Genomic DNA, 25,996 nt, shown 5'->3' with positions numbered 1-25,996 from the left:
TTTCGGGGACATTCCCGCGTCCCTCCTGCGGCCGGCAGTGTCCCACAGCGAGGGGGGGCTGTTGGGTGTTCCCCCTTTTGGCTGCTGAGCAGCAGGGAATAAACACTGTGCGCACAGCTTCTATTCCCGCAGCCAGGGGGCTGGGGGCATGGCTAGAGGCTCACAGAGCCTCTGAGTCATGCCCACATAGCGTAACAATGGGGGCGTGGCCTCATGGGAGAGCCACACATATAGACCACACCCCTAAATTAGGCCACATCCCCAAAATTTTAGGCGCGCCTGCGGCATGCAACACTCTGTCCCTCCTCCGTCCCCAAGAAAGTTGGAAGGTATGCCTTTATGTGGGGTGTTTATTTACTACAGTTCTCCTCCGTGAGGGGTACATAAATCTTATATATTATCAATATTAGCATAAACCTATTTATCTACAGTGTGTCCCTATAACCTATAATGTAATGTCCCAGACAGTATACAATATCCTTCAGCACCACCCCGGAAGGGGCACAAGTAGGCTTAATGGGGTGTCACATACTTAATACGTATTATGAGACATACTGTGGCTGCGTGCTGGTCTACAGTCAGGCATGGCTTGGGTCTGGTCTCATATATCCTGGTACAAATATCATAGAGTAAAGCAATAAGCTCTCTTTAATAATCATTGACCCCTTCAATGCTCCAACTTTCATTAGGTTTCCTTAGAGTCACGTAATATCGAGCATGATGTCATAAATCATATCACACACAGGTGTACCATTTGTCTGCTTTATTAATTGCACATTCTACTGTCCTAACTCTTACTGGTCCTCAGAAATACAGTGTAATCACAGTCATAAATATACAGGGATATAATAAATAACTGTCTTCATATTGCATACAATGGTTTTCATTTATGGTTCTCCGATGACATTTGTGAGAATGACGGAGATTTGCTGCACCACATATACAATGGTTATTATACTGTTCCTGTGATGTTCGTTGTACAGTGTGATATTGCTGCGGTGTGTGATATGCCTCACTTATACTGTAAGGAAACAGAAATAAACAGACGTTAGTAAATGATTTGTTACACATATGTACATACTTTAATAGGGTCCTTGATTATATAAAGTGTTGGGTTATGGGGCCTACACACATAGTGACGTGTGCCAGCGATCTGAGTGATGCTAGATGGCTCAGCACACAGCGATGCACCAGCAATGCGATAGCAATGCGTTTTTTCCATATATGAGGTCAGCAGCAGGGTCCCTGCGGAAGATGGGAACTAGCAGCAGTATTATGACCGCTACTAGTTACCATCCGCCGCAGGGACCCTGCTGCTGACAGCATATCCGCTGCTGGGACTCCACTGCCGTGGCCCGTGGGTGCTCCTCACTTTCCGTCAGTGCTCGGGCCCCGGAGCACCCACGGTTTCGGCGCCTATGCATACATCGGCTAGTAACAATAAAAAATATCACTATGTAATTCGTTTCACGTATCAGTGTGGACTTATCTCTTTCCAACTTTTGATAAATCACCCCTATATGATGTTATCAATGCAGAGACATTGGTCTGTGTGTTGAGCATTTATGTTCTTAGTCACCAAGACAAATAATTTCACCCCAGGTGTCATGTGGGACCATGATGTATCATTACCAATCAGTATTAGTCAGGGATGCTTACCTGACCCTCTCTATGAGGATGAAAATGCTCTGTTCCTGGGCTTCCCTGGCAATGTGTCACCCGTGGGGAGCTAGGTCATTGATAAGAAAGGTGTCACCATAGGTGCTGACAATCATACATTACCAGGGAAGCCCAGGAGCAGAGCATTGTGTACGCCTTGAGAGGGGAATGTTGGGAGGTATGGATAATGTATGATTACCAGCACCTGTGGGGAGCCAGGTAACTGATAAGAAAGGTGTCACCATAGGTGCTGGCAATCATACATTACCAGGGAAGCCCAGGAACAGAGCATTGTGTCCTCCTGGAGAGGGGCATGCTGGGAGGTATGGATAATGTAGGATTGCCAGCACCTGTGGGGAGCTAGGTAACTGATAAGAAAGGTGTCACCATAGGTGCTGGCAACCATACATTACCAGGGAAGCCCAGGAGCAGAGCATGTTCTCCCTGAAGGAGAGGGTCAGGTAGGCAACCCTGGTATTAGTATAGGAGAAAACCCCCAATTCTAGCTAATAAATGACACCAGTAAGACCAATAGTGTTTGTGTGGTGAATACATGGGGATATATTACTTACTGAAGGTGTAGGAAGCATGGAAACCCTTTCCCTGTGTGCTGCGATTACTGTGGAACTTCAATGTCAGAGTATTCCCAGAGGAGGTTATGGGAGGAATATCGTAATCAGCACAGAATGGACCATACACCGTATTGCGATCCCGGACCTGCATATAGTCTGAGATGCAGAATTGGGATTTCTCCAGTAGAAAATCTGTTACAGTCAGTGATATCTGTAAAATTCAGAAATATCATTTATGAGGAACAAATAGACATATAGAAAGCAGACAAGATGAATAAAACGTTGTTCTCAAAACTGTGCTGACGTCTCTTATAACACACAGTGGTCTGTATTTACATGTCCTACCCAGGTGCGCCATGTTTATAAGTATATTCTCTAAGTTAGATTCCAAGATTCAGTTATACAAGCTGTGATCTTATCAATATTAGCATCCTCCTCCTCCCCCTCCTCCTCCTCATCATGTGTCATATCTGTGACCACCCCCAGATCATGCAGGCACTGTAGAATGTAAACTGTAGGTATATGTTACACATTCCTGATAACACTAAAGCTCCAATACAATAACTGAAACCACTGCACAAATTATCTTAGGCCACAAAAGTTCCTTACCTTATATCCCACAGGGGCTGTGATGTTGAAGGTACAATCTAAGTTTGGACTGTACGCAACGGGGTATCCAGGAGATGTAAAGTTCTTCTCGGAGGCAAAGAAATTTCCTCCACATTGTACTATAGGGAGATATGGTATAAAACAGAGGAAAATAGCATTTAATATAAACCCAGTAACGTAGCAGGCTATGTAATAAGATCTGATAGATAAATGATAATAATGAATAGACTGAGAGAGGAAGACAGATGGCGTTGGCAGGACAGGAGCTTATGGGATGATTGGTAGAAGATGTCTCAGGTGAAGTGGAGGTATTTGAAGAGGTCAAATTTGACGGCCAGATTTGAGGTGAGGCGGTGAAGAGCCTATATATATATAACCTGGATTGTACATAGATGGAGAACAGTACAAGAGGATTCGCTTTGTGGAAATAGTGGCCCTTATTCAGATCTGATCACAGTACAAATTGTTCTCAAAATGGGAAAAACCATGTGCACTGCAGGTGGGGCAGATGTAACATCATGGGGTGGCATTACAGGGACTCATTACGCCATGAGCTTCGCAGCTTACGGACTCAATTACAATGATCCCCATAGTGTATTCCATTTTAGTTTTATTGTCAGTAATTAGTAAATCTTCTAAATAATTAATTAAAATCCAGATATAGTCACGCTCATTGTGGCTGCAACTATGCGCGGTTGTGACTAGTTTTCTGCACTGTGCACACGCCGCTGACAAGCCAATCTCACCATTCACACCCGTGGCCACTAAGATTTAATTAGACAAAAAAATGTAAAGGGACTATGAGTGCCGGTGCCGCTGCATCAGAGTACAATGACCTTGGCTACATCTGAATATATGCCACGGATCACCATTCAATGCAATAAGCTTGGCTACATCTGTATATATGCCACGGATCACCATTCAATGCAATAAGCTTGGCTACATCTGTATATGTGCCACGGATCACCATTCAATGCAATAAGCTTGGCTACATCTGTATATGTGCCACGGATCACCATTCAATGCAATAAGCTTGGCTACATCTGTATATGTGCCACGGATCACCATTCAATGCAATAAGCTTGGCTACATCTGTATATGTGCCACGGATCACCATTCAATGCAATAAGCTTGGCCACATCTGTATATATGCCACGGATCACCATTCAATGCAATAAGCTTGGCTACATCTGTATATATGCCACGGATCACCATTCAATGCAATAAGCTTGGCTACATCTGTATATGTGCCACGGATCACCATTCAATGCAATAAGCTTGGCTACATCTGTATATGTGCCACGGATCACCATTCAATGCAATAAGCTTGGCTACATCTGTATATATGCCACGGATCACCATTCAATGCAATAAGCTTGGCTACATCTGTATATATGCCACGGATCACCATTCAATGCAATAAGCTTGGCTACATCTGTATATGTGCCACGGATCACCATTCAATGCAATAAGCTTGGCTACATCTGTATATGTGCCACGAATCACCATTCAATGCAATAAGCTTGGCTACATCTGTATATGTGCCACGGATCACCATTCAATGCAATAAGCTTGGCCACATCTGTATATATGCCACGGATCACCATTCAATGCAATAAGCTTGGCCACATCTGTATATGTGCCACGGATCACCATTCAATGCAATGTGCTTGGCTACATCTGAATATATGCCACGGATCACCATTCAATGCAATAAGCTTGACTACATCTGTATATTTGCCACGGATCACCATTCAATGCAATAAGCTTGGCTACATCTGTATATGTGCCACGGATCACCATTCAATGCAATAAGCTTGGCTACATCTGTATATGTGCCACGGATCACCATTCAATGCAATAAGCTTGGCTACATCTGTATATGTGCCACGGATCACCATTCAATGCAATAAGCTTGGCTACATCTGTATATGTGCCACGGATCACCATTCAATGCAATAAGCTTGGCCACATCTGTATATGTGCCACGGATCCCCATTTAATGCAATGAGCTTGGATACATCTCTATATGTGCCACGGATCACCATTCAATGCAATAAGCTTGGCTACATCTGTATATATGCCACGGATCACCATTCAATGCAATAAGCTTGGCTACATCTGTATATGTGCCACGGATCACCATTCAATGCAATAAGCTTGGCTACATCTGAATATATGCCACGGATCACCATTCAATGCAATAAGCTTGGCTACATCTGTATATATGCCACGGATCACCATTCAATGCAATAAGCTTGGCTACATCTGTATATGTGCCACGGATCACCATTCAATGCAATAAGCTTGGCTACATCTGTATATGTGCCACGGATCACCATTCAATGCAATAAGCTTGGCTGCATCTGTATATGTGCCACGGATCACCATTCAATGCAATAAGCTTGGCTACATCTGTATATGTGCCACGGATCACCATTCAATGCAATAAGCTTGGCCACATCTGTATATATGCCACGGATCACCATTCAATGCAATAAGCTTGGCCACATCTGAATATGTGCCACGGATCACCATTCAATGCAATAAGCTTGGCTACATATGTATATATGCCACGGATCACCATTCAATGCAATCAGCTATGCTACATCTGTATATGTGCCACGGATCACCATTCAATGCAATTAGCTAGGCTACATCTGTATATGTGCCACGGATCACCATTCAATGCAATCAGCTAGGCTACATCTGTATATGTGCCACGGATCCCCATTCAATGCAATGAGCTTGGATACATCTCTATATGTGCTACGGATCACCATTCAATGCAATAAGCTTGGCTACATCTGTATATGTGCCACGGATCCCCATTCAATGCAATGAGCTTGGATACATCTCTATATGTGCTACGGATCACCATTCAATGCAATAAGCTTGGCTACATCTGTATATGTGCCACGGATCACCATTCAATGCAATAAGCTTGGCTACATCTGTATAACGTTACATAGGGTCATAGAGTAGGATAATATAACACTTACACATTTGATAACTTAGTATAGTACCTGAGGTGTAAGAAGCTTTGAATCCGACCCCTGTAACGCTGCTGTCACTGGCAAACTCCACCAGCATCTCACTAGTGGAAGCAATGATTAGTGGGATCAGACCAGTCCCACAGGTTCTGTCCAGCAACAAAGGATGATTCTTGCTGGGACCGTCATAAATCTTGATGTAGTCAGAGGAGCAATCAGTTGTGGATTGAACATCAAAAGCAAAGAAGTTTAGGGCAGCCTAAACAAGAAACCGTAATTGATCAAATGCTTGTATGTTGTCAATTAACTTTGACATTAAACTCACTCTGTATTTTCATGTATTTACTTTTTTATACCAAACTGGAGGACGGGAACACCTAGAGCAGAGGATCTCAAACTATTTTGCTCTTGGACCCGGTCAGACAATAAAAGTTATTAAAGGTCCCCAGCAAGTTACCACAGAATGGTTGCCAGACGTGTCTGGTTAGCAGATCCCACAAGCATGGCAGCATTGTGAGGGTATAACACAGAAGTGATGTGCCCGCTAATGCAATCCCTTCATTTCTCACATGATAGCGGGGAGGAGATCCCATTGGAGTCCCTGCCCTATATGTGTTATTTTTTGTAAATAATTATGCGATGGTAAAAGCGTATTCCTGACTTTATGGATGACAGAGGGGCAGTTGGGGAAAACTGGAGGCAGTGGGGACAAAGATGGCAGATAGACAGAGTGGCAGAGGGTGATTAGGGAGAGGCAAAGGGTGGCTAAGGAGAGTCAGAGGGAGACCAGATGAATGTGAGGAAGAGAGTGGCATGAGGAAGCAGTCGGAGGTGAGATTGACTGGTTGTGGCAGTAGGTGGAAGCAAGTACAAAGGTTATCTGTGAAAGAAGATAAAGCAGTGGCTGCATGGCGATGCAGAGGATGACAGGGAGAGGCAGAAGGTGACAAAAATGGGAGTGGGGAATTGTGAAAGGTAGATGGTGATAGAGGGATGTATAAGTTGGAAGGGTGATTTTTCATATTCGTTGTCATCAGCCTCATAGTCAGCAAAATCGAGTCATGACCCTATGCTGAGTTGGTCTTGACCCACTTTAGTTCCAAGACCCACAGATTGAGATCCACTGTCCTAGAGGATGTGAAGAACTAGGGGACGTGGTAAACTCTCCCACATATTTGTGACACAACCTCAGCTTCCTTCCTAACTGACCACCCCCAACTTCCCCGTATTGCTCCATCCAGCTCTCCCCAGTGGCGCCAAGAGGGGGTGGATTAGGTACTATTTACCAAGTCTGTTGGAGGAGTCTGAGTCCCGATTCCCCCACCACTGATGAGAGAATGAGAGAGCTAACCGTTGCAGCAGCAGCCTCTCTCTCTCCATCCCCGCAGACGTTGCTCAGTGCTGTGTGCTATGTGAGGAGAGAGGCAGCAGCAGAGGCAGTTTTTTTATTATCAAGGAGTATTGGATATGTCTCCCAAAAGTGACTGAACTGAAAAGCGTCAAATTATTCCTGTGTCTTACACCTTCCTTCTGTCTGTCACCCGATCCTCCCATTGATTACTGTACCTGTCCAGATGGGGTTCTGATCAACCAAACACAGCTGGCACTGTTGGGATAGGCGGAGGGATAGTTGGCGGAAGTCAGAGTTCCATTATTATCATTCAGCAAATTAGCACAAACACCTAAGGGGCAAAACGTGACATCAATAAATGACTGTACATGAGGTAATGCATAACACGTTACATATTACTAGGAATTATTGTGTGGTATCTGACATAGAGGCAGCCGTTGTTACTCATCCTTCCAGAATATAAAACATATAAGCCAGGAATTGTACAGTATTGTGTAGTATGATCACTAATCTGATAGCAGACACATTCCCTATTGTTGGGAACCTACCAGTATGTTCACCATTATATATACAGTATAGAGGTAAGCATCGCACGGTGGTGATATGCACTATTTATTCTCATAGTCTTCGGTCCTCTTATAATGAAGCAAGATAGTCCCCCAGATGATCATTGCTCCAGAGAAACTACAAAGATGAAGCTGATGAACTAGAATACTACCTACAATAAGGTGGTCTTACGTCAGTGATATTTCTAATACTAACTATAGTCCTATGTTGTTTGGAACATGCCCCATCTAATGACTGGCCAGCCATGTCTTGTGGTTAAGCATTCCTATCTGATGGTTGGTAACTACACCTCATTACGTGCCCCCATGTCACTTTGGGCACTCCATGCTCCAATCTGCCAGTTGATTTTCTAAGGAGATAATATGTCCTTTCCAAAATAAATAATAAAAACTATATATACACACATATACCAGATAGAAAGCACGGGCACTCAGGGACTCACGCAGTGAAAATAATGACCAAGTTTATTCCATAAATAGGTCTGTCACACATATATATATATAATTACTTACTGCACTGGTAAAGCCGGTTAATTTTAGAAATGTCCAAGATACTCAGTCCATTTTTTTGACCAAGGGGCACGGTTGGGTCAGGCTTGGGTACAATGGTGAGTTTATTTGTAGTGTTAGAGAATGCATAGCTGTCAGATAGATAAGAGACAAGATATAGGTGTAATCAGCACAATATAGTAATAGGGACCATTATAAGACCAATGTGCACTAATTACATACAAGCATCATCCTCTATCAGGTAATAACTGTGGGCACAACTTACTTGGCATAATGCATCACTGAGCCATAGTCATACTCCATACCCAGGTTATTAGTGTTTACCTTCTGAAAGTTTATCTGATCACCTGTAACAAGGAATCTGTCATTACTACAAAACACATTCGCATGGAAATAACGCAAAGCACAACAGCTATGGAGTTGTTCTGTGTATAATACCTGGTGAGATGTACTGGTAATTGATGGTGACATAGTTATCACGGTCACTCCGCATATGCTCATGGTAAAATCCCAAGGCATGATCTAGCTCATGTTGTATGGCCCCTCTGGACATACAGCCATTAATAGCTATTCCAACCATCTGAGGTCCACCTAGTCGTCCAACAAATGAGGTACAGCTGGAAGCAGGGAGGAAGGTATTAGATTGTGTTCTATGGTTACAGGCTCGGACACTGTATACAGATACGGAGACTCAGTCACACACAGATATACAAGATGTATAGTCAGCACAGTCAGCAGAATCTCCCGGGACCAGGGGGACCTAGATTGGCTGTTTGACACCACAGCAGCAATGATGTATGAGGACACATCTGTACTTCCACCATTATCACTGCCAATTGGCTGAATGTCCACAGACTTCATAAAGTTTAATAATTTCCTAATTAGGCTTATTTGTCTCACCTAGACTCTAAGTGGACATATTTCTGTAACATAGAATGGAAGAACCTACCCATATGATGTATTAATGAAGATGTAATCCTTCTCTGTTGTCCGAGGTACAAACCTCACACACGTCAGTGTCTCAATTTCCTCCATAGCATTTGTAAACACCTTGACTTGATCGGCATCTGTAGGGAAAGGAGGTTGGATATATATTAATATAATAGAACAGAAGTTGGCCATGACTACTTCAGGACACTGCTATGATGAGGATACTCACTATAAGCAGTGGATAAGGTGTACGGAACAGGCACAGTCCCATCTGCAGCTTTTTTCCACAGGCAACTTGTACAGCTGATTGCGCTGCGTCCAGTTTTCACAAGCATATCTCCTTCATGTACGGTGAGGTTGTGCTCTACAGTAACCAGACATGGACAGGAAGCATTCATATGTGGTGTACGATATGACATTCATTTCAGGGGATTCATTTCATCTTGTAATATTATAAGAGAGATAAAGTAACCAGCTGACTGCATGTTGTATGAGCTTTATAGCCTGTCATAGCTTTGGGCCTGGTCATTGAGGGGTGCCCAGCGCCAGTGGCACAGAGTAGTTACAGCTGCACCTCCCTGCAGGATTACTGACAGGGGACCAGGAACAGCTGCTTGTGGGTGCAAATAAAGATGGCAGCAAAATACTAAAGCAATGAAAAAGATTGGGAGATATTATCTTGAGACCAGTGCTGTCACTGAGGGGTGCGGGCTGCACGTGGGACGCACTAGCTAAGCTGAGGGGTGACACAATATCTCATGCTTAGTGACAGCAGCCAGGAGCCGCACTATAACATTACTGTACACAGACTGATCCCAGAGGGCAGCCCGCATCTATAGGATTCCCAGACGATGACAACCGGGGTTGGGCCCACAAGACTGTCCCCCTTAATCTTGAGACTTCACCCCTATACCAGTAAGTGAATGCCCATTTTTTTCCAAGGCACTCCAAGGGCATGCGAGCAGTGTTAACTTTACTTTTATACCTGGTCTAATAGTTAATTTCTATGTGTGACCACTAGTAGTGTACCAACCTCGGGCATTTACACAGCAGTGAGTCCCAACCGTCATTTGGTAACAATCTCTCATGTGTAATTGGCTGAGCTGTGTAAGAGACTCTTCCTGATTGGCTGACTGTCTACTAGTTATCCATGTTCATAAGAGATTAAACCCTTTAGCAATTGATACTACTTAAGAACAGCCCATTGTCATCATAAACATATTTCATGTATAAAGCGTAATTCTTCTAATTGGGGATGCGATGTATAAATGCGGTACACACCCGGGTTATTTTTAGGGTTTATTGCATTTCAGTGTTTGGTTACCCTACAGAAGCCCACATTTCACCCTTACATCTTTTAGTTACAGTAATGTTTCTGCAGTATTTTGGCATTATATATCTCTGCATTGTTTTACCTTTGTTGGTTGCAATAATCTTGCTGAAGATATTTTCTTGTTCTCCATCATCTGAATGTTCTGTAAATATAATTATAATAAATTAACCACAAATAACGTATCTGAATATAATGTGACCTAAACATATGTTGCAGATGGTGAAGTGTAAAACACAGCATCATTCTAGATTAATAATATATTGTTTCATTTGTGTTTTATTTGCCACACATACCCTTACGTAAGACAAGATATAAACAGTTATATAATATTAATGAGCTCTCATGACGCAGTGGCGACAGCTAATACATACAGTTGCAAATGGATTAAAGGCATTCATTGGAATTGGGTACTACTGGAGGCTTGGCTCTGGGGGAGATCAAGCTCTGGGAACTGAGGATATGAGATGACGTGCCGCTGGCCCCCTCTCCTACATTCTCTGCTGCGCCAGGAGAGCAGGCTGGCAGGTGATGCAGAGTCTCCATTCATATTCAGATGGAGACCCTGCACCCCTCCTTCACCTCTAGCATCTGCCAAGGGAGTGTAGAGCACACAGCACTAGCCGTAAGTGTGAAATTTGGGAGTTTGGTGGCCCTACAACCCCTGGTCATGAGCATGTAACCCCCCTAGCAATGAGCAGGCAATCACCTGGAAATGAGCATGTAAACCCTTCTGGCAACACAAGGAAAAGGAAGCCATTGTGGTTTGCGAAAAAGAAGTAGCAAATATTGTAAAAGCAAAAAAGTTGGCCTTTATGAAATTTAACAGACGCAGAATAATGAGGGCAAAGAGGTTTATCTTGTTAGACAGAAGTAGGCTAAGAAGGTAATCAGATGTGCAAAAGCACAGGCTGAAGAGAAAATGGCCCAGTCAGTGGGTAAATGGGGGGAAACTTTTTTTAGGTACAGTATACTGTATAAGTGAAAGGAGAAAAACAAAAAGTGGAATAATAACACTAAAGACAGAGAGTGGAAGTCTTCTTCAAGGGGACAATGTAATAGCAGATAATATTAATAATTATTTCTGCTCAGTATTCACTGCTGAAAGAGAGGGGAAGGGGCCACAGTTAAGTTGCAAGTATAGCCAGAAAACTGAGGGAGAGACAAGTACATTTACAGAGGAGAAAGTCCTCACAGAACTCTAAAAACTGAAAGTGGATAAATCAATGGGGCCAGATGGGATACATCCAAGGATACTAATAGAGCTTAAAGGGGATCTGATAAAACCATTAACAGAATTATTCAACCAGTCACTAGCTACTGGAGTAATCCCAGAGGACTGGAAAACAGTGAATGTAGTCCCACTGCACAAAAGTGGAAGAAAGGAAGAGGTAAGCAACTATCGACCAGTGAGCCTTACATCACTAGTAGGGAAATTGATGGAAACACTCTAAAAAAAAAGAGTTGTAGAATATTTCAAAACCAGCAATTTACAGGATCCAAAACTGCATGGGTTTACTGGGGAAGATCATGTCAAACAAATCTTATTGACTTTTTTGACTGGGTGACTAAAGTAATAGATCAAGGTGGGGCTGATCCGTCACGTGGTCCAAACTACATTTACAGGATCAGCAATGGTTGCTACCGATCTCACTGCTGCCAAAGGCTAATCTGACCCGGGTTATAAAAATGTCAGTCTGTATAATGGGTGACCTGAGTTTAATGTGAAAGTGCCAGACCTCAGTCAGTCCCGGCAATGTTAAAGAGACATTACTGTCACAATCATCTGCCTGATTGCTGGCGATGACTGTACACTGTAATAAAATCCCTATATTATTTAATTTCCAGTCAGTGCTAATTGCACCCTTCCGACAATGCACCCCCTAATAAAATGTGCTACGCACGCCTATGATTGCATTGTACTGTACATGTCTATTGTGTATATAAAATAAGATAATGATTAATTCTCAAAATACATACCTGGGGGGGAATGTGATGTCTCATTTGCCATTTTCAGGGCTTTTGGATCTGTAATACACAAAGTCAAAAATATTTGTGATACATAAAAACAGCTACATAAGGTAAGAGATTGCCTTGGCCGTACACTAGCTGTATAGTGTGTAACTGGGGTCAGGTGTTGCTTTGTGGTAGTGAGTCCCCTGATATCTGTACCGGGTCACTGATATATTCCATCATATGTGTGTAAAATGCACACAAAACAACCCTAGTAAATGACCATAACAATGGACACTACATTTACCTCATACTGTAGTCTCCTGAGTGGGGTCAGATTATAATATGGACCAACAGCAAGTTTGGGTAATTCAGATGCTAATTTACCTAATGTTTTAATTAACCAAACCTACATAAAATGTCTCAGTGATGACTGAGAAGCTGCGTACACACGGTGCGATTTCAGCATATATCGCTGGCAATATGGTCGCTGAGTGCGCGCTCCCGTTTTCAGCCCTTAATGGTCGCTGGTCGGAGAAACGTGCTCCTCCAACCAGCGACTTCCCCGCCTCTTCTCCCCGCAGTGCCATTTTCATCAGTGACCATCTCTGGTCGCAGATGAAAACGGACCACTGAGCAATATGATTGCTGAGCAATGTATTACTAGCAATACAGTATATTGCCAGCGATCATATTGCTCCATGTGTACGCACCATAAGGGTGTAATTAAACACTGCTGGTGATAGTGGCAGTGGGTATAATCTAGGATTGTAGTTCCCAAACTATCATCAATCACAGCGCACTAACGAGTTAGCATTGGTTTCACAGCGCACCTACATTGTCTATTGATAAATCTGATAAACCATCACTGAATTGTCCAACACATTAACACAGAAACAATATGATTGTGCACACTATTCATTAAAGAGAAACAAACATATCTACTGTACAGTGCGATTTCAGCATATATTGCTGGCAATATGGTCGCTGAGCGCGCGCTCCCGTTTTCAGCCCCTTATAGTTGCTGGTCGGGGGAGCGTGCTCCTCCAACCAGCGACTTCCCCGCCTCTTCTCCAGGCAGTGTCATTTTCATCAGTGACCATCTCTGGTTGCAGATGAAAACGGACCATTGAGCAGTATGATTGCTGAGCAATATATTACTAGCAATACAGTATATTGCCAGCGATCATATTGCTCCATGTGTACGCACCATAAGGGTGTAATTAAATACTGCTGGTGATAGTGGCAGTGGGTATAATCTAGGATTGTAGTTTCTATTGATAAATCTGATAAACCATCACTGAATTGTCCAACACATAAACACAGAAACAATATGATTGTGCACATTATTCATTAAATAGAAACAAACATATCTACTGTACAGTATATACCATATATACTCGAGTATAAGCCTACTTTTTCAGAACATTTTTTATGCTGAAAAAGCCCCCTTCGGCTTATACTCGAGTGAGGGTCCCACTTGAGTCAATAAGTTTTCCCAGTTTTTTTGTTGTAAAATTACGTGCCTCGGCTTATATTCGGGTCGACTTATACTCGAGTGTATACGGTACCATGTACTGTGTATATAACCATGGGAATATATATTTTGCCTATTTTTAAAATTCATACCTGAATGGGATTTTGCAATCACATTGATCATTGTCAGTGTATTTGGATCTGTTAAATATACAGAGAGAGATATTGGTAAAGGAAACATTACATAGTAGGGGATTAAAAACAAAAAGTGAGGAGAGAGACAGAGAGAGAGAGAGAGATACAGTAGGTTATTGAACTACTGTACTGTGCTATAAGAACTGAGATCTGATAAGAATTCTCCCTAGTGATACATTTAATGAATTTGACTTCAATTGGTAAATTGTCATTTTGGGTCTATTTACTCTGATTCTCGGCATCTCAGTGACTCCCGTTATCTCTCTGTGTACCTGCTTCTGTTTTCCTACTTACATGAAGGCCAATTTCTAAAAAAAAATATTACTAAAATAATCTGAAAAGGGGTTTTCACAGCTTGTTCACATTTCTTTAGTATAAAAAAAATTAAATAAATAAAACACTTTAATTCACATTTGTAAAGTACCCAGATCACATTTCCCATACTTAAAATTGGAAATGGGATCTGTCCAAATTTAGTAAAATAATAAATGTAAAACCCCAGCTTCAGCTGGCGAATTCCCCGGACCCACATATAAACCCGCTACGCCTGCACAGCTTTGTCTATTATTTCTCTGGCATCCCAGACATGATAGAATCTGATTGGTTGCTATGAGCAATGTCACCTCTTCATGTTTCAGAAGCTTTAGTAAATTTACCCCTATTTCCAACAGTCCAGACAAAAAGAGCCGCCGTCTATTTAATGCTGCCATTTCAGACAGCATTGTAGGCGGATCCCGACAAAACAGATCCAACATTTAATCCAGTCAGATCTATTTTATCAGAAACTGTCGTGGGTTGTCAAATTCACGCTCGGATCTCAACAATCCACGGCTGTTTTCCTTTTTGCCACTCGACAGGCGGAACATTGAATTCCACCTGTCGATAAACTGTCCAGCCGGGTGAAAATGGGCCAGGATTCCACCTGTCAGAACATTCAGAAATCAGAATTAAATACCGCCTGAGTGTCTCCAATATTATTTTGTACATTTTAATAAATTGTGATATTGACTCCCAAACTTTTATTTTGCATTGAAAATTTCCTTTTAAATTGACCATTTAGTGGATCGTGGTATTGTCTGTAGTGGTATAACCTGCCAGACACTGAGAGAAGTAGTAATAATACAGCAAAGGAGAGTATGAGAAGTGTATAATTACATGAAAATACAAATGTCAGACACAATAATCAGTAATGTAGCAGAAAGTGACAGCGGCAACATTACAGACAAAATAAAATGCTAGTTATGAAATGCAGCTTACCCAAACCATTCATTTCATGCTGGGAAAGCTGGAAGACAAATACATTGTGGTTTATGTGACATTGCCATTTGTGATACCCACTGGTCTCACCTGGAGATGGTACATTTTGTGAGGACATCACATGGTACATTTCCTGAGGCTGAAGAGATGAAGTTCCAGCTCATTGCTACTGGACTCGTTCTCACCCAATACCGCTATGTAGTCAGTCACTGACCTCCCCAACCAGTAGTTATATATGGAAGTGCAGCGAGACGTGTCACTGTGAGCTTCCTCCTGCAGTCACTGGTCGCTGAGTATGATGACTGACAGGTACTTGTACTCACTCCTCTATAGAGTGCCACATATAATCCCAATACCGCTATGTAGTCAGTCACTGACCTCCCCAACCAGTCAGGGCCGGATTAACAATGGGGCTGATGGAGCTACAGCTCCAGGCCCATTCTCCAAATAGGCCCATTCTGTAGCTGAGGGCCAGAGCTTTCCAACGAGCCCAGCCCCGTGTCGGTAGCCCCCCGGGAACCAGAGATACCGACAGGCAAACCTGGAACGTTTTCCCCATAGGATAACATGGGACCCGCTAATTCTGACCTCCACCCGGTTCCAACGGCTGCCAGTTCCCCCTACGGCATCACAGAAGCTTGAGGTTGATTTCAGTCGAACTCAAATCGCTGGGCCTTCAATCTGATACCTGGTCCATATGGGTTCATTGGTTCTACAGATATTGCGGGTAAACCAATTTTTTTTCATTTCTGAAATGTAATTTCATGGCTGTTCATGTTGTTTGACAGATTTCTCTGGAACCAAATGGCCCAGTTTCACGGGACCAAAATCATTTGAAGCCTACATGTAAATCAGTCATTTGGTTCCGAAGATGGTTGTTTAAAGGGGGACGGGGGTTGTTTTCTCTCCCCCTCACACAAAAAAATGCAGGGACTAGGCTGGTGTAAAACGGTCCAGTCCGGGAATGTCCCTGCATGATCTTGGGGCCATATTCCCAGGTAAATCCCTGCATTTTCTGGTGTGAAAGGGGTATTATTACAAATAGCCGGGACATTCAGTGCTCTGAATACAGCCAGGCAGCCCCTGCTCTCTGCCCAGCTGTCAATGGCTGTCATTTCTGCCCGGCGGCGGCTATCCCCCAGTTACCGCAAGCATGTATTCCCCCTTGGCAATGAGCATGTAATCCCACATGGCAATGAGCATGGAACCCCTGGCAATAAGCATGGAACCCCTGACAATGAACATGTTGGTAAGCAACACTTAAGTAGCATCATTTTTCATAGGCATTATGGTGTTTGGCATAATACGTAATGGAGAATATGGTGTTTGGCTTAATGGGCATTATGGTGTAAATTTTTAATGTGCGCCTTCAGTGCGCAATGCCCCTATTTATAAAGCATATTGTGCATTATTGCTCAATCTGTTTGGTATAATAATGTGTATTTTGGCTCAATCCATGTGGCAAAATGTGTATTTTGCCTTAATCTGTGTGGCATAACGTGAATTTTGACTCAATCTGTGTGCCATAGTGTGAATTTTGGCTCAGTCAGTGTGAATTTTGGCTCATTCCATGTGGCACAATGTGTAAGAGGCAAGTACAGTATAAGGGGGTTACTATTTTGTTGCATGATTTGTATAAGTGGTATATGGTGTGGTAAATTTAGGTAGCCACATAAAAGGTGCTGAAATGTTGTCTACCAAGTTTCGGCTTTCAGTATTTTTTTTATGACTGGAGTGCTGCCTCACTCCGCAAGTATCTTAGAATATCGGTATCCTGCATGTGCACCTTTGGAGGGCGCCCGCCAATATATCTCCCTGCATTTTTCGTATGCCAGCCCCCTGCCTTTTCCAGGCATATATATTTAGTTGAAAGTACTTACACAAATACAGACACACCCATGAGCAGACCACCCAAACAGAACACTGGTCACGCCCCCCACATTATTAGGTGCTGGCCAAAACCCCTTTTATTGTGCATAAAAGGCCATTGATAATTTTCAGCTCCAGGCCCATTTAGACCTTAATCTGGCTCTGCAACCAGTAGTTATATATAGAAGTGCAGTGAGATGTGTCACTGTGAGCTTCCTCTGCAGTCACTGGTCACTGAGCATGGTGACTGACCGGTACTTGTACTCACTCCTCTATAGAGTGCCACATATAATCCCACTACCCCTATGTAGTCAGTCACTGACCTCCCCAACCAGTAGTTATATATGGAACTGCAGTGAGACGTGTCACTGTGATCTGAATATTAAATCCCTAAACAATAAGATACAGCAAGGAGACATTGTACTATTCATAGTAACTCACCTGTAGTGATGGAGCCACAGGTAGACTGGTCACTGAGTCCATAACACAGAGAAGAAGACACAAGGAGAACATTGTACTATTCATAGTAACTCACCTGTAGTGATGGAGCCACAGGTAGACTGGTCACTGAGTCCATAACACAGAGAAGAAGACACAAGGAGAACATTGCATCCATCTTGTTCATCTATTGCTCTCTATGTTGTCCTGTCTGTCTGTGTATTGTAGAATCCCCCTAGCTGTATGGTAACCTCAGTCTCTGGTGCAGCTTATATACTGGTCCAGGAGAACATGTAACCAATCACAAGGCAGAATGATGGATGTCAGGAATGACCAGAAGCGATGCCTGGGGTCAGTGCATGGCTGTTATATATGTGTAATTAGCTGTATGTGTATAAAGGGATTATAGTATAATACATATTAATATAATATACATAGGGATTATAGTAATGAGGACCTACAGATAATTAGTGTCACAGAGTCACTATTAGATTGTCCAACTGATAATCCTTATACAATATTGGGCCTGATTCAGATAAAGGCCCTTATTCAAGTTCGTGCGGTACGGCCCGCGTGCGGCCGTACCGCCGATGTTTTAACACTGCACATGCGCAGAGGTGAATCTGCGCATGTGCAGCCCCCTTCGCCGCAGACGGATTTCGTCCGCCGCAAAGGGGGCGGATAGGGGCGTGAGAGGCATCATGCCCTCATTTCCCTATGTGTACGCCCCGCGTTTCATGGGCGTTCCCATGCAAACGCGGGGCGTATGCATGGTAATGAGGGCATGACGCCACTCATGGGGGCGGAAAGCTGACGTCGCCGGATGTCAGCTTTCAGCCCCCATACAAGCTACCACACGGACGATTGTCCGTGTGGTCTTAGCTTGCGGGAGCTGCCGCGGCGTGCGGACCTGCCTTCGATGGTCGACGACCATCGAATGCAGGGGGCAGCTCCCACCATGGTGGAGGCGTAGCCTCCACCATTTTAATGCGGATCGCCAGCCGTCCGTGTACGGACGGCCGTGGCGATCCGTCTGGTGGGCGGCCCTTGGTTTGTGCGGTCGGAGCCCCGTGTGCGGCTCTGACCGCACCAACCAGAATAAGGGCCAAAGTGCTGTCCTGTGCTGCATTGTAGGGGTGATGAGTGCTCTGTGCATGCGTGGGACCAATACTGCATGTGACCAAACAGGTCTGATGAACAGACATAGTACAACTGCAATGTCAGTGATTGACAGTCTGCCACGGGGGACTGGGCAGTGATGGCATCCGTTTCTCAAAACGAGGACTGTCACCACAATTGCGGGGGAGGTATGATTCCAGGCCGCCGATAACATCAGCGTTGTGTATGTACAGTATAAGAATTAGGCCCTCAGTCACGTACAGGATACTTGGCTGTAATATATACATATCTCCAGGTTGTGCAGGACACAGCGGCGGATTGGCATGCAGGGACACCGGGTCAGATTCCGGTGGGCAGGCCCTAATTCCGCCAGAACCTGCCGCTCACCCTACTTGCAGTGGCGATGGGGATTTCCAGTAATATGCGGCCCTACAGTGGCCAGGGTCGGTGCTACCAGCACAGCAAGGTATGCAGTACGGGTGCAGGGAGGCGCTGGCATGGATAGGCGCTCTCTCAAAGGCTGCTGTGCACTACTAGCTGCCAGTCTGCGCTGCTTCGCTGCCTGTCACACAGATCATGCTGCTGACATATACGCAAGGCCACCACCCGGCTCTCTCCTCCCCTCTCTTGACTCACGTGCACACTGGAGACTGGACTGAGTGAAGTCACCTGAGGAGCCCAGCGGATGAGATAAGTGCTGGCTGAAGCCAGCATTTCAGCCAGCTTTTTTTGCTGGCTAAAATGGTACCCAGGCTGGCTCAGAGGGGACCAGCTAATGCTCAGTGTCAGACCCCCTACCCTTACCCTTCCAGCGTCCTGCAGCTTTCCTCACTGCCTGCAGTGCGGGAGCTCCTGCCAGGGCCGCCAACAGGGGGGTCTGGGGGTACTTGAGTCCCGGGCCCCGCCGGCTCTGGGGGCCCGGGCAACTCTCTGGTTTCCAGGTGAGCAGCACCAGCCGCCTCTGGTAGGAGCCCAGCCTGCCCAGGAAGGGCAGCACAGAGCCTTCATAGTCCAGCAGCCTGGGCTGGAGACATCTGCGCTGCGGAGAGCCCCTTCCGTGCGGGGATGGCTGAGCTGGAGGCCGGCAGCACGGAGCCATTCTCCTCGGACTCGGGCTGCCTCATCCAGCCGGACTCGCGATTGCGGTCTACAGACATAATGCCGTCTCCTCCCCGGGGCAGCAGTGAGCTAACAGCGGCAGCATGCAGCGGCCAGGAGGGCTCGGTCCTGCTGCTGCTATCTCCGGGCTGCAGCCTGATTCACATCGGCGCCTCTGCCGCCCTGATCCTCTCTCCAAGCCCGGGCTGGGAGACTCGCTGGGGCTGTTGTGGGCTGCGGACCCCCCGGGTGGAGGCTGAGTGTCGGGGTGTCCGTGCTCCTAGTGACGGAGAACAGTGGTCAGTGCGCTGCCGATCTAGGACAGAGCACAGGGATGCGGGCACTGGCACATGCTGATGCACAGGTGATCACTATGGTAAGCAGCACACCCCTGCTGCCAGGCTCCCCACCCAATGCGGGGGGGGGGGGGATGCCCAATGCTCACCAATGTGTTTTTTTTTTTTTGTTTGGGAGTGGGGGGGGGGGGGGTGGCGATCTTTCTGGGCTGTCCTGGGCCCCACAATATGTAGTGGCAGCCCTGGCTCCTGCTGGCAGTCTAGGTGCGGGCTCTGGTGCCTGATCCCCTCTATACCTCCAAGAGGTCACTGCCCAGCTCATCTCCGGGTTGTGTCAGCTGCTTTCACACCGCAAACCTGCTTTAGACCAGGTATTTACATGCGATGCGAAAGGGGTTAAACTTGCTCTGACCCGTTTAAAAAAAACAACGTTTTAAATACCTGGTCTAAGCAGGTTTTGTGGTGTGAAAGCAGCATAAAATTATCATTTTGTGTACTTTAATTAATATTAAAGTTATTAAAAGTGTGTATTTTGCTCTGTACCTGTGTTTATGTGCATATGAGTACAACATGTATTTACAGTAATTGCATACAAACACTTGTACAGCGCAAATCAAACTAATAACTTGCAAATAATTAATGACTGTTTCCAATGAGCAGTACCCAGGAGATTGCAGCCCCCCTTAAACAGGGCTATTTTTCAGCAGGCTCCAGCAGGAACTGAGGCCCTTATTCTAGTTCACATTTTCTGACAAAATATTTCTTAGATGGACAAAACCATGTGCACTGCAGGTGAGGCAGGTGCTACTTGTGCAGAGATGATTAGATTTGGGTGGGGTTTTACACCTGCCTCACCTGCAGCCCTTAAGTCTAAAGGCAGGAGCCGCCACTGGGTATAACTGTGTGCTTTGGGAGGGGATGCAGGGCTGGTGTAAGGCTTCTCAGCACCCTAGGCAAAACTTCAACCAACTCCCCCCCCCCCCAACTGCTACCAATACCCACTTTCCGGAATGGCAGGTCCTCCCAGCCCACCGGGAAGGTGGGAAAGTCCCATGTTTTCCATGGAGGCTTCCCTTTGCCATCCACAATACAATAAGATGCTGGCAGATATGTAGGGAAGTAAGCCTCAAGGGAAAGTATGGGGGTGAGGTCTTAGAAGTTCCACAGCAGCCACCTGCATTAGGTACAACAAAGATCCTCATGGACGTCCTTGATTTTTTTGATAGGTAGACTTGATGGCGCCCCCACAGATCTTGGCGCCCTAGGCAGCTGCCTAAAGCTGCCTAATGGTAGAGCCGGCCCTGAGGGGATGGTGTATAATTATGTGTGCTGGCAAGGGGGTGTATATTGTGTGCTGGGAGTGGGGTTAATGGTGTATAATTATGTGCGATGGGAGTGGGTGGATCATGGATGGTGTATTACTGTATGTGGGCGGCGGAATGACATAATTGTGAGGTGATATAAACCAAGCACTGCTACGTAAAGAAAGCTTGTGGATATTTCACCTGGGAACTCTGGCACCCAATGGCCTCAATGAAGGAATAAATGCCAGTGCCTTTCTCTAAAAACAAACCTTACACCGTATACTCCTCTATTGCTGTGCACACACGGGGGCGATAGGGGCTGAAATTGCTGGGAATATGGTCGCTGAGCGATCATATTGCCAGTGATTGGAGTGTGCACCAGCGATAAATCGCCGGGTGCGCTCTCCCGTTTTCAGCCCCTGAATGGTCGCTGGTTGGAGGAGCATGCTCCTCCGACCAGCGACATCCCCTGCCTCTTCACCCAGCAGTGTTTAAATTTTCATCTGCGACCATCTCTGGTCGCAGATGAAAACGGGACACGGGGCAATATGATTGCTGAGCAATATATTGCTAGCAATGTATTGCCAGCGATCATATTGCCCCGTGTGTACGCACCTTATCTGTTTGACACTAGTCAGGTGTGAATACAACCTGACAGCATCAAAGTCCTCTAAAAGAGAGACTCTTACCTAATACTAATAGGCGAAAAGTTACATTATTTCGGTACTTGTTTCCTATCTGGGCGCCCGCTAAGTTAATTGCGCACCATGCTATTCTCCGTAGAGAAATCTGATCGCATCGCATCGTTTACATACACGATATTGAACGATGCGATGCGATGCGATGCGATCCGATTCGATTTCCCGTAGAAAACAATGTTAAATGGATCAATTTACCCAAATCAGCATAGGGAAGAATGGTAAATGGGCCAGAAACCCCAAAAAAACCCACAGAGCAGTGGAATGTCCCCCCAAAAGTAGTTGACGCCACCCCGCCATCAACGTGAACCCGAAGCGTGGCGAGCGCAGCGAGCCCGCGAGGGGCGGCGGTACGCGTCCTCCGACCTTTTCATGCCCTACTATCCACTAGGGCGTGGAGTGAGAATAGAATAGTGTGGCGAGCGCAGCGAGCCACCGAGCCCGAAGCGTGGCGAGCGCAGCGAGCCCCGCGAGGGGACGCGGATATCTTCACAGGTAAACGCGTCCCTTCGCGGGCTTCCCAGATGTCCGCGTCGCCATGGACACCTGGGAAGCCCGCGAGGGGACGCGTATAACTGTGAAGGTATCCGCGTCCCCTCGCGGGGCTCGCTGCGCTCGCCACGCTTCGGGCTCGGTGGCTCGCTGCGCTCGCCACACTATTCTATTCTCACTCCACGCCCTAGTGGATAGTAGGGCATGAAAAGGTCGGAGGACGCGTACCGCCGCCCCTCGCGGGCTCGCTGCGCTCGCCACGCTTCGGGTTCACGTTGATGGCGGGGTGGCGTCAACTACTTTTGGGGGGACATTTCAATGTTCAGGGGTGTTTTTGGCCCATTTACTATTGTTCCTATGATAATTTGGCTAAATTGAGCCATTTCACATTGTTTCCTATGGGAAATCAAATCGGATCGCATCGCATCGCATCGCATCGTTCAATATCGTGTATGTGTACGATGCGATGCGATCCGATTTCATTACGGTGCCGTACGTAGAAAACCTGGGCGCCCAGATAGGAAACAAGTACCATTATTTCTTTCATTTTCTTTCATTTTATTTTTATTTTTAATTTTTATTTTCCTAGCACTTATCTCCGTGTAGTTAAACTCACCTACTGCCTTTGCCTTATATACTCTTAATTATCAAATCACAATAGATATGCAGGACATTGTTATTCTACACCATCAAATCCCATGAACAAATGAGATCTACATTCGTTTCCACACCCAGTATAACAACCTGTTCCATGCCAGTTCCATCTTAGATTATTTCACTTCATAAAATTTATCCCATTGTAAACTGCCTCATAAATCAAGAATAGGCTGTTACTATAACTCTGGCGCAAACCTTGCCCCAGCATGGCTCCATTATATAACATGCATTAGCATTATTGTCACTTAGCATACTCTATCGAACTGAATCCAGTACCAGAGCCTCCCACCAGATGGCTCTTTTTCTCCATTCATGTTACCTTTCTTTCCTCTTTAAACCATAATTTTGTCCCATTTGCTGTGTTATGTGATTTGTTCATAAAATATATATATCCCTATATTAGGACTACTAGTTCACGCCAATCTAACTTCTATAAACATGCTTCACATTAAACTTTAAATAACCCGCCCCTCCATAGGGCAATCCAGGGCTGGGATCGGTATTCTCTTACATCAAACAGTTACAAGCCTGCAGATTGAATTCCCAGCCTTTTTAAGACAGGCCCCTCAATCTCTCCAGTACGCATCACTGTGATCAAGCCAATCGCGAAACACGTGTCAAGAAGACGCCTCTGACATTCCCCCGTCCACGGCTTGGATGCGGCAACGATCTCATACTCATGTCCCTGGCTGTTCAAACATCTGGCATCCAGGTCCTCGGGCGCCGTGCAGAGTGTGTCCCATCCCGGCTCCCTGCAGACTAGGTGTGTTGCACGCCGCCGCCCGGTATTCACTGCACCCGGGTGGGCGGCGGATGTGACGCAGGGTGACGCGGCTGGGGATGTTGCCGGGCAGCGTCCCAAGCCTCACTCTGAGACTGGGCGTCGGGGCGTTGGCAGGCAATGTCCCCGAACTTCCGCCCGGCGGCCGGGAACGCGCGCACCTGACGTCACTCAGGCGGCGCGGTTTTCAAATAAATAGCCGGCGTCTGCTGGGCACAGACGCCGGTTATAGCTCTTTGCTCACCAAGCATCCAGCCTGTAAATCCGGTTCCCATGGTCTTGGTCCTCGGTCCTTGTCTGTGGAGATCTGCTTCCAGCTTCTTCCTGTCTCCCAGCCTTCCGTGGGTGTCCTGTCCCTCGGTCCTTTTCTGTGGAGATCTGCTTCCAGCTTCTTCCTGTCTCCCAGCCTTCTGTGGGTGTCCTGTGCCTGGGTTGAGCCTGCGTCTGACCCACAGTCTCCATCCTGCCGTGGGTCACGTAAGTGCTCCAGTGGAGCCCCGGTCTTCTCTTTCTCTTCCCAGCAGCCCTCCGTGGCTTCGCCCCTCCGTGGGCCTGTTGTTATATTTATCCTGTTCAGGTACTTCTTTGAATCCCTCCTGGATCCTTTCCCTGCCTGTATTCATTAGATTCTGTTAGACAGGAATTGTCCCCTTCCTTCTGATCCCTGCTTTGAGGAGTCACTGTCCCAGGGGTGTGTTGTGTGGGACTCCTCGCTGTCAGTTGTGCCTGCGACTAGGTCGCAATCCCGTCTTGGCCTGGTGCCGGCAGTCAGGGGTCATTTCCCAGCTAGGCCCAGTAGTCAGATTGTCCTCTCGGGCTACCCCTTGGCGATCGCTTTCCCCTTGTCAACACCTAAGACCTAGCTGCATCGGGGTCGCAGCGGGCTTAACTCGCTCCTTCGGACGCGGCGGCCACAGACGAAGCCTAGCTCTGCAGGGGTTTGCCATCTGCCTCGGGGACTCAACAGAGTGAGTGTAGGATCCGCTGTGGCCGTCCTAACCGGCGGTCCCAGCTACGGGCTCACGCCTGATCTCCTGTCTCCTGTAGTCAGCAGTTGCCACCTGCGCCCCGGTGGGCATCGTAACAAGGTGAGCCTGCACAGCTGCCGTGACCTGCTTGTCACAGGCGACGTGTGTACTCCCTAGGACGGGTGCCTTGCATGGTGGGATCCTCTCCGGCTTCCCGTTCCCTCAGCTATTATAGCACAGCGGCTTTAAGCCATTACAAATAGCATTTTTTCAGCTAACTTGATGTGGCACAGGATAACTGTGCCTTTTTGTGCTGCGAGTACTTTCCTTAATTGCCAATTTACTCAGTGGAGCTCTATACTCTTTAAAATAACACTGATTAACTGTGCTGCTTGTCTGCAATTACCAATGTACCTTGCAAATTTCAAGATGCTTCCGTCTGATATTTTTCTTTACTACTGTGTGTTGTTGAATGTCTAGATTATTCAGTAATCCAAAAACCTATTTAATGACACTGCCTACACTGCCAAGTAAGCTACCAGTTAATAGACCCAGGTTAACAAAGTAATGACCTATTAACCAATCCTACACCTGCCTCCTCAGGCTGATCACCTGGTATTACTCAGCTACATAAGCGGGTGTATTTAAAGTATACTAAAACGTTGTTCAACTTTATTATTCAGCCTTGTGACATTGTAGCTCTCCAATCTTTAAAAAAAAAAGTGCATATCTCACATGGACAATATGCACTATATTTGATAATATCTCCCTGTGGGTGTAACCAGGTATTCAGTGACATCAATACTGACACCAGGTGCACAACTCCTCATTGGAGACTTGGGTACACTCTTACCAACTTTCTTCTTTTTCAGGTG

General features: G+C 45.8%; 1 protein-coding gene across 1 annotated transcript; it reads right to left on the bottom strand.

Moving 5' to 3' along the window:
- Positions 1-767: 767 nt before the first annotated feature.
- LOC146049552 (embryonic protein UVS.2-like) lies at positions 768-24,615 on the bottom strand. The gene is made up of 14 exons (XM_083166079.1): positions 24,398-24,615; positions 17,712-17,743; positions 12,501-12,548; positions 10,606-10,665; positions 9,420-9,554; positions 9,210-9,327; positions 8,699-8,877; positions 8,526-8,607; positions 8,264-8,391; positions 7,400-7,515; positions 5,867-6,092; positions 2,841-2,959; positions 2,232-2,442; positions 768-1,021 (listed from the first exon to the last, which is right to left on the bottom strand). Exons 1-14 carry the CDS (start codon positions 24,613-24,615, stop codon positions 1,017-1,019), a joined length of 1,677 nt encoding a protein of 558 aa, XP_083022205.1. The 3' UTR covers positions 768-1,016.
- Between the last annotated feature and the right edge of the window lie 1,381 nt (positions 24,616-25,996).

Source organism: Crinia signifera, chromosome 12 (genome assembly GCF_055691185.1).
Source record: "Crinia signifera chromosome 12, ASM5569118v1, whole genome shotgun sequence".
Lineage (NCBI taxonomy): Eukaryota > Metazoa > Chordata > Amphibia > Anura > Myobatrachidae > Crinia > Crinia signifera.
The sequence above is the reverse complement of the archived record's forward strand: the minus strand, read 5'-3'. Positions and strand labels throughout refer to the sequence as shown.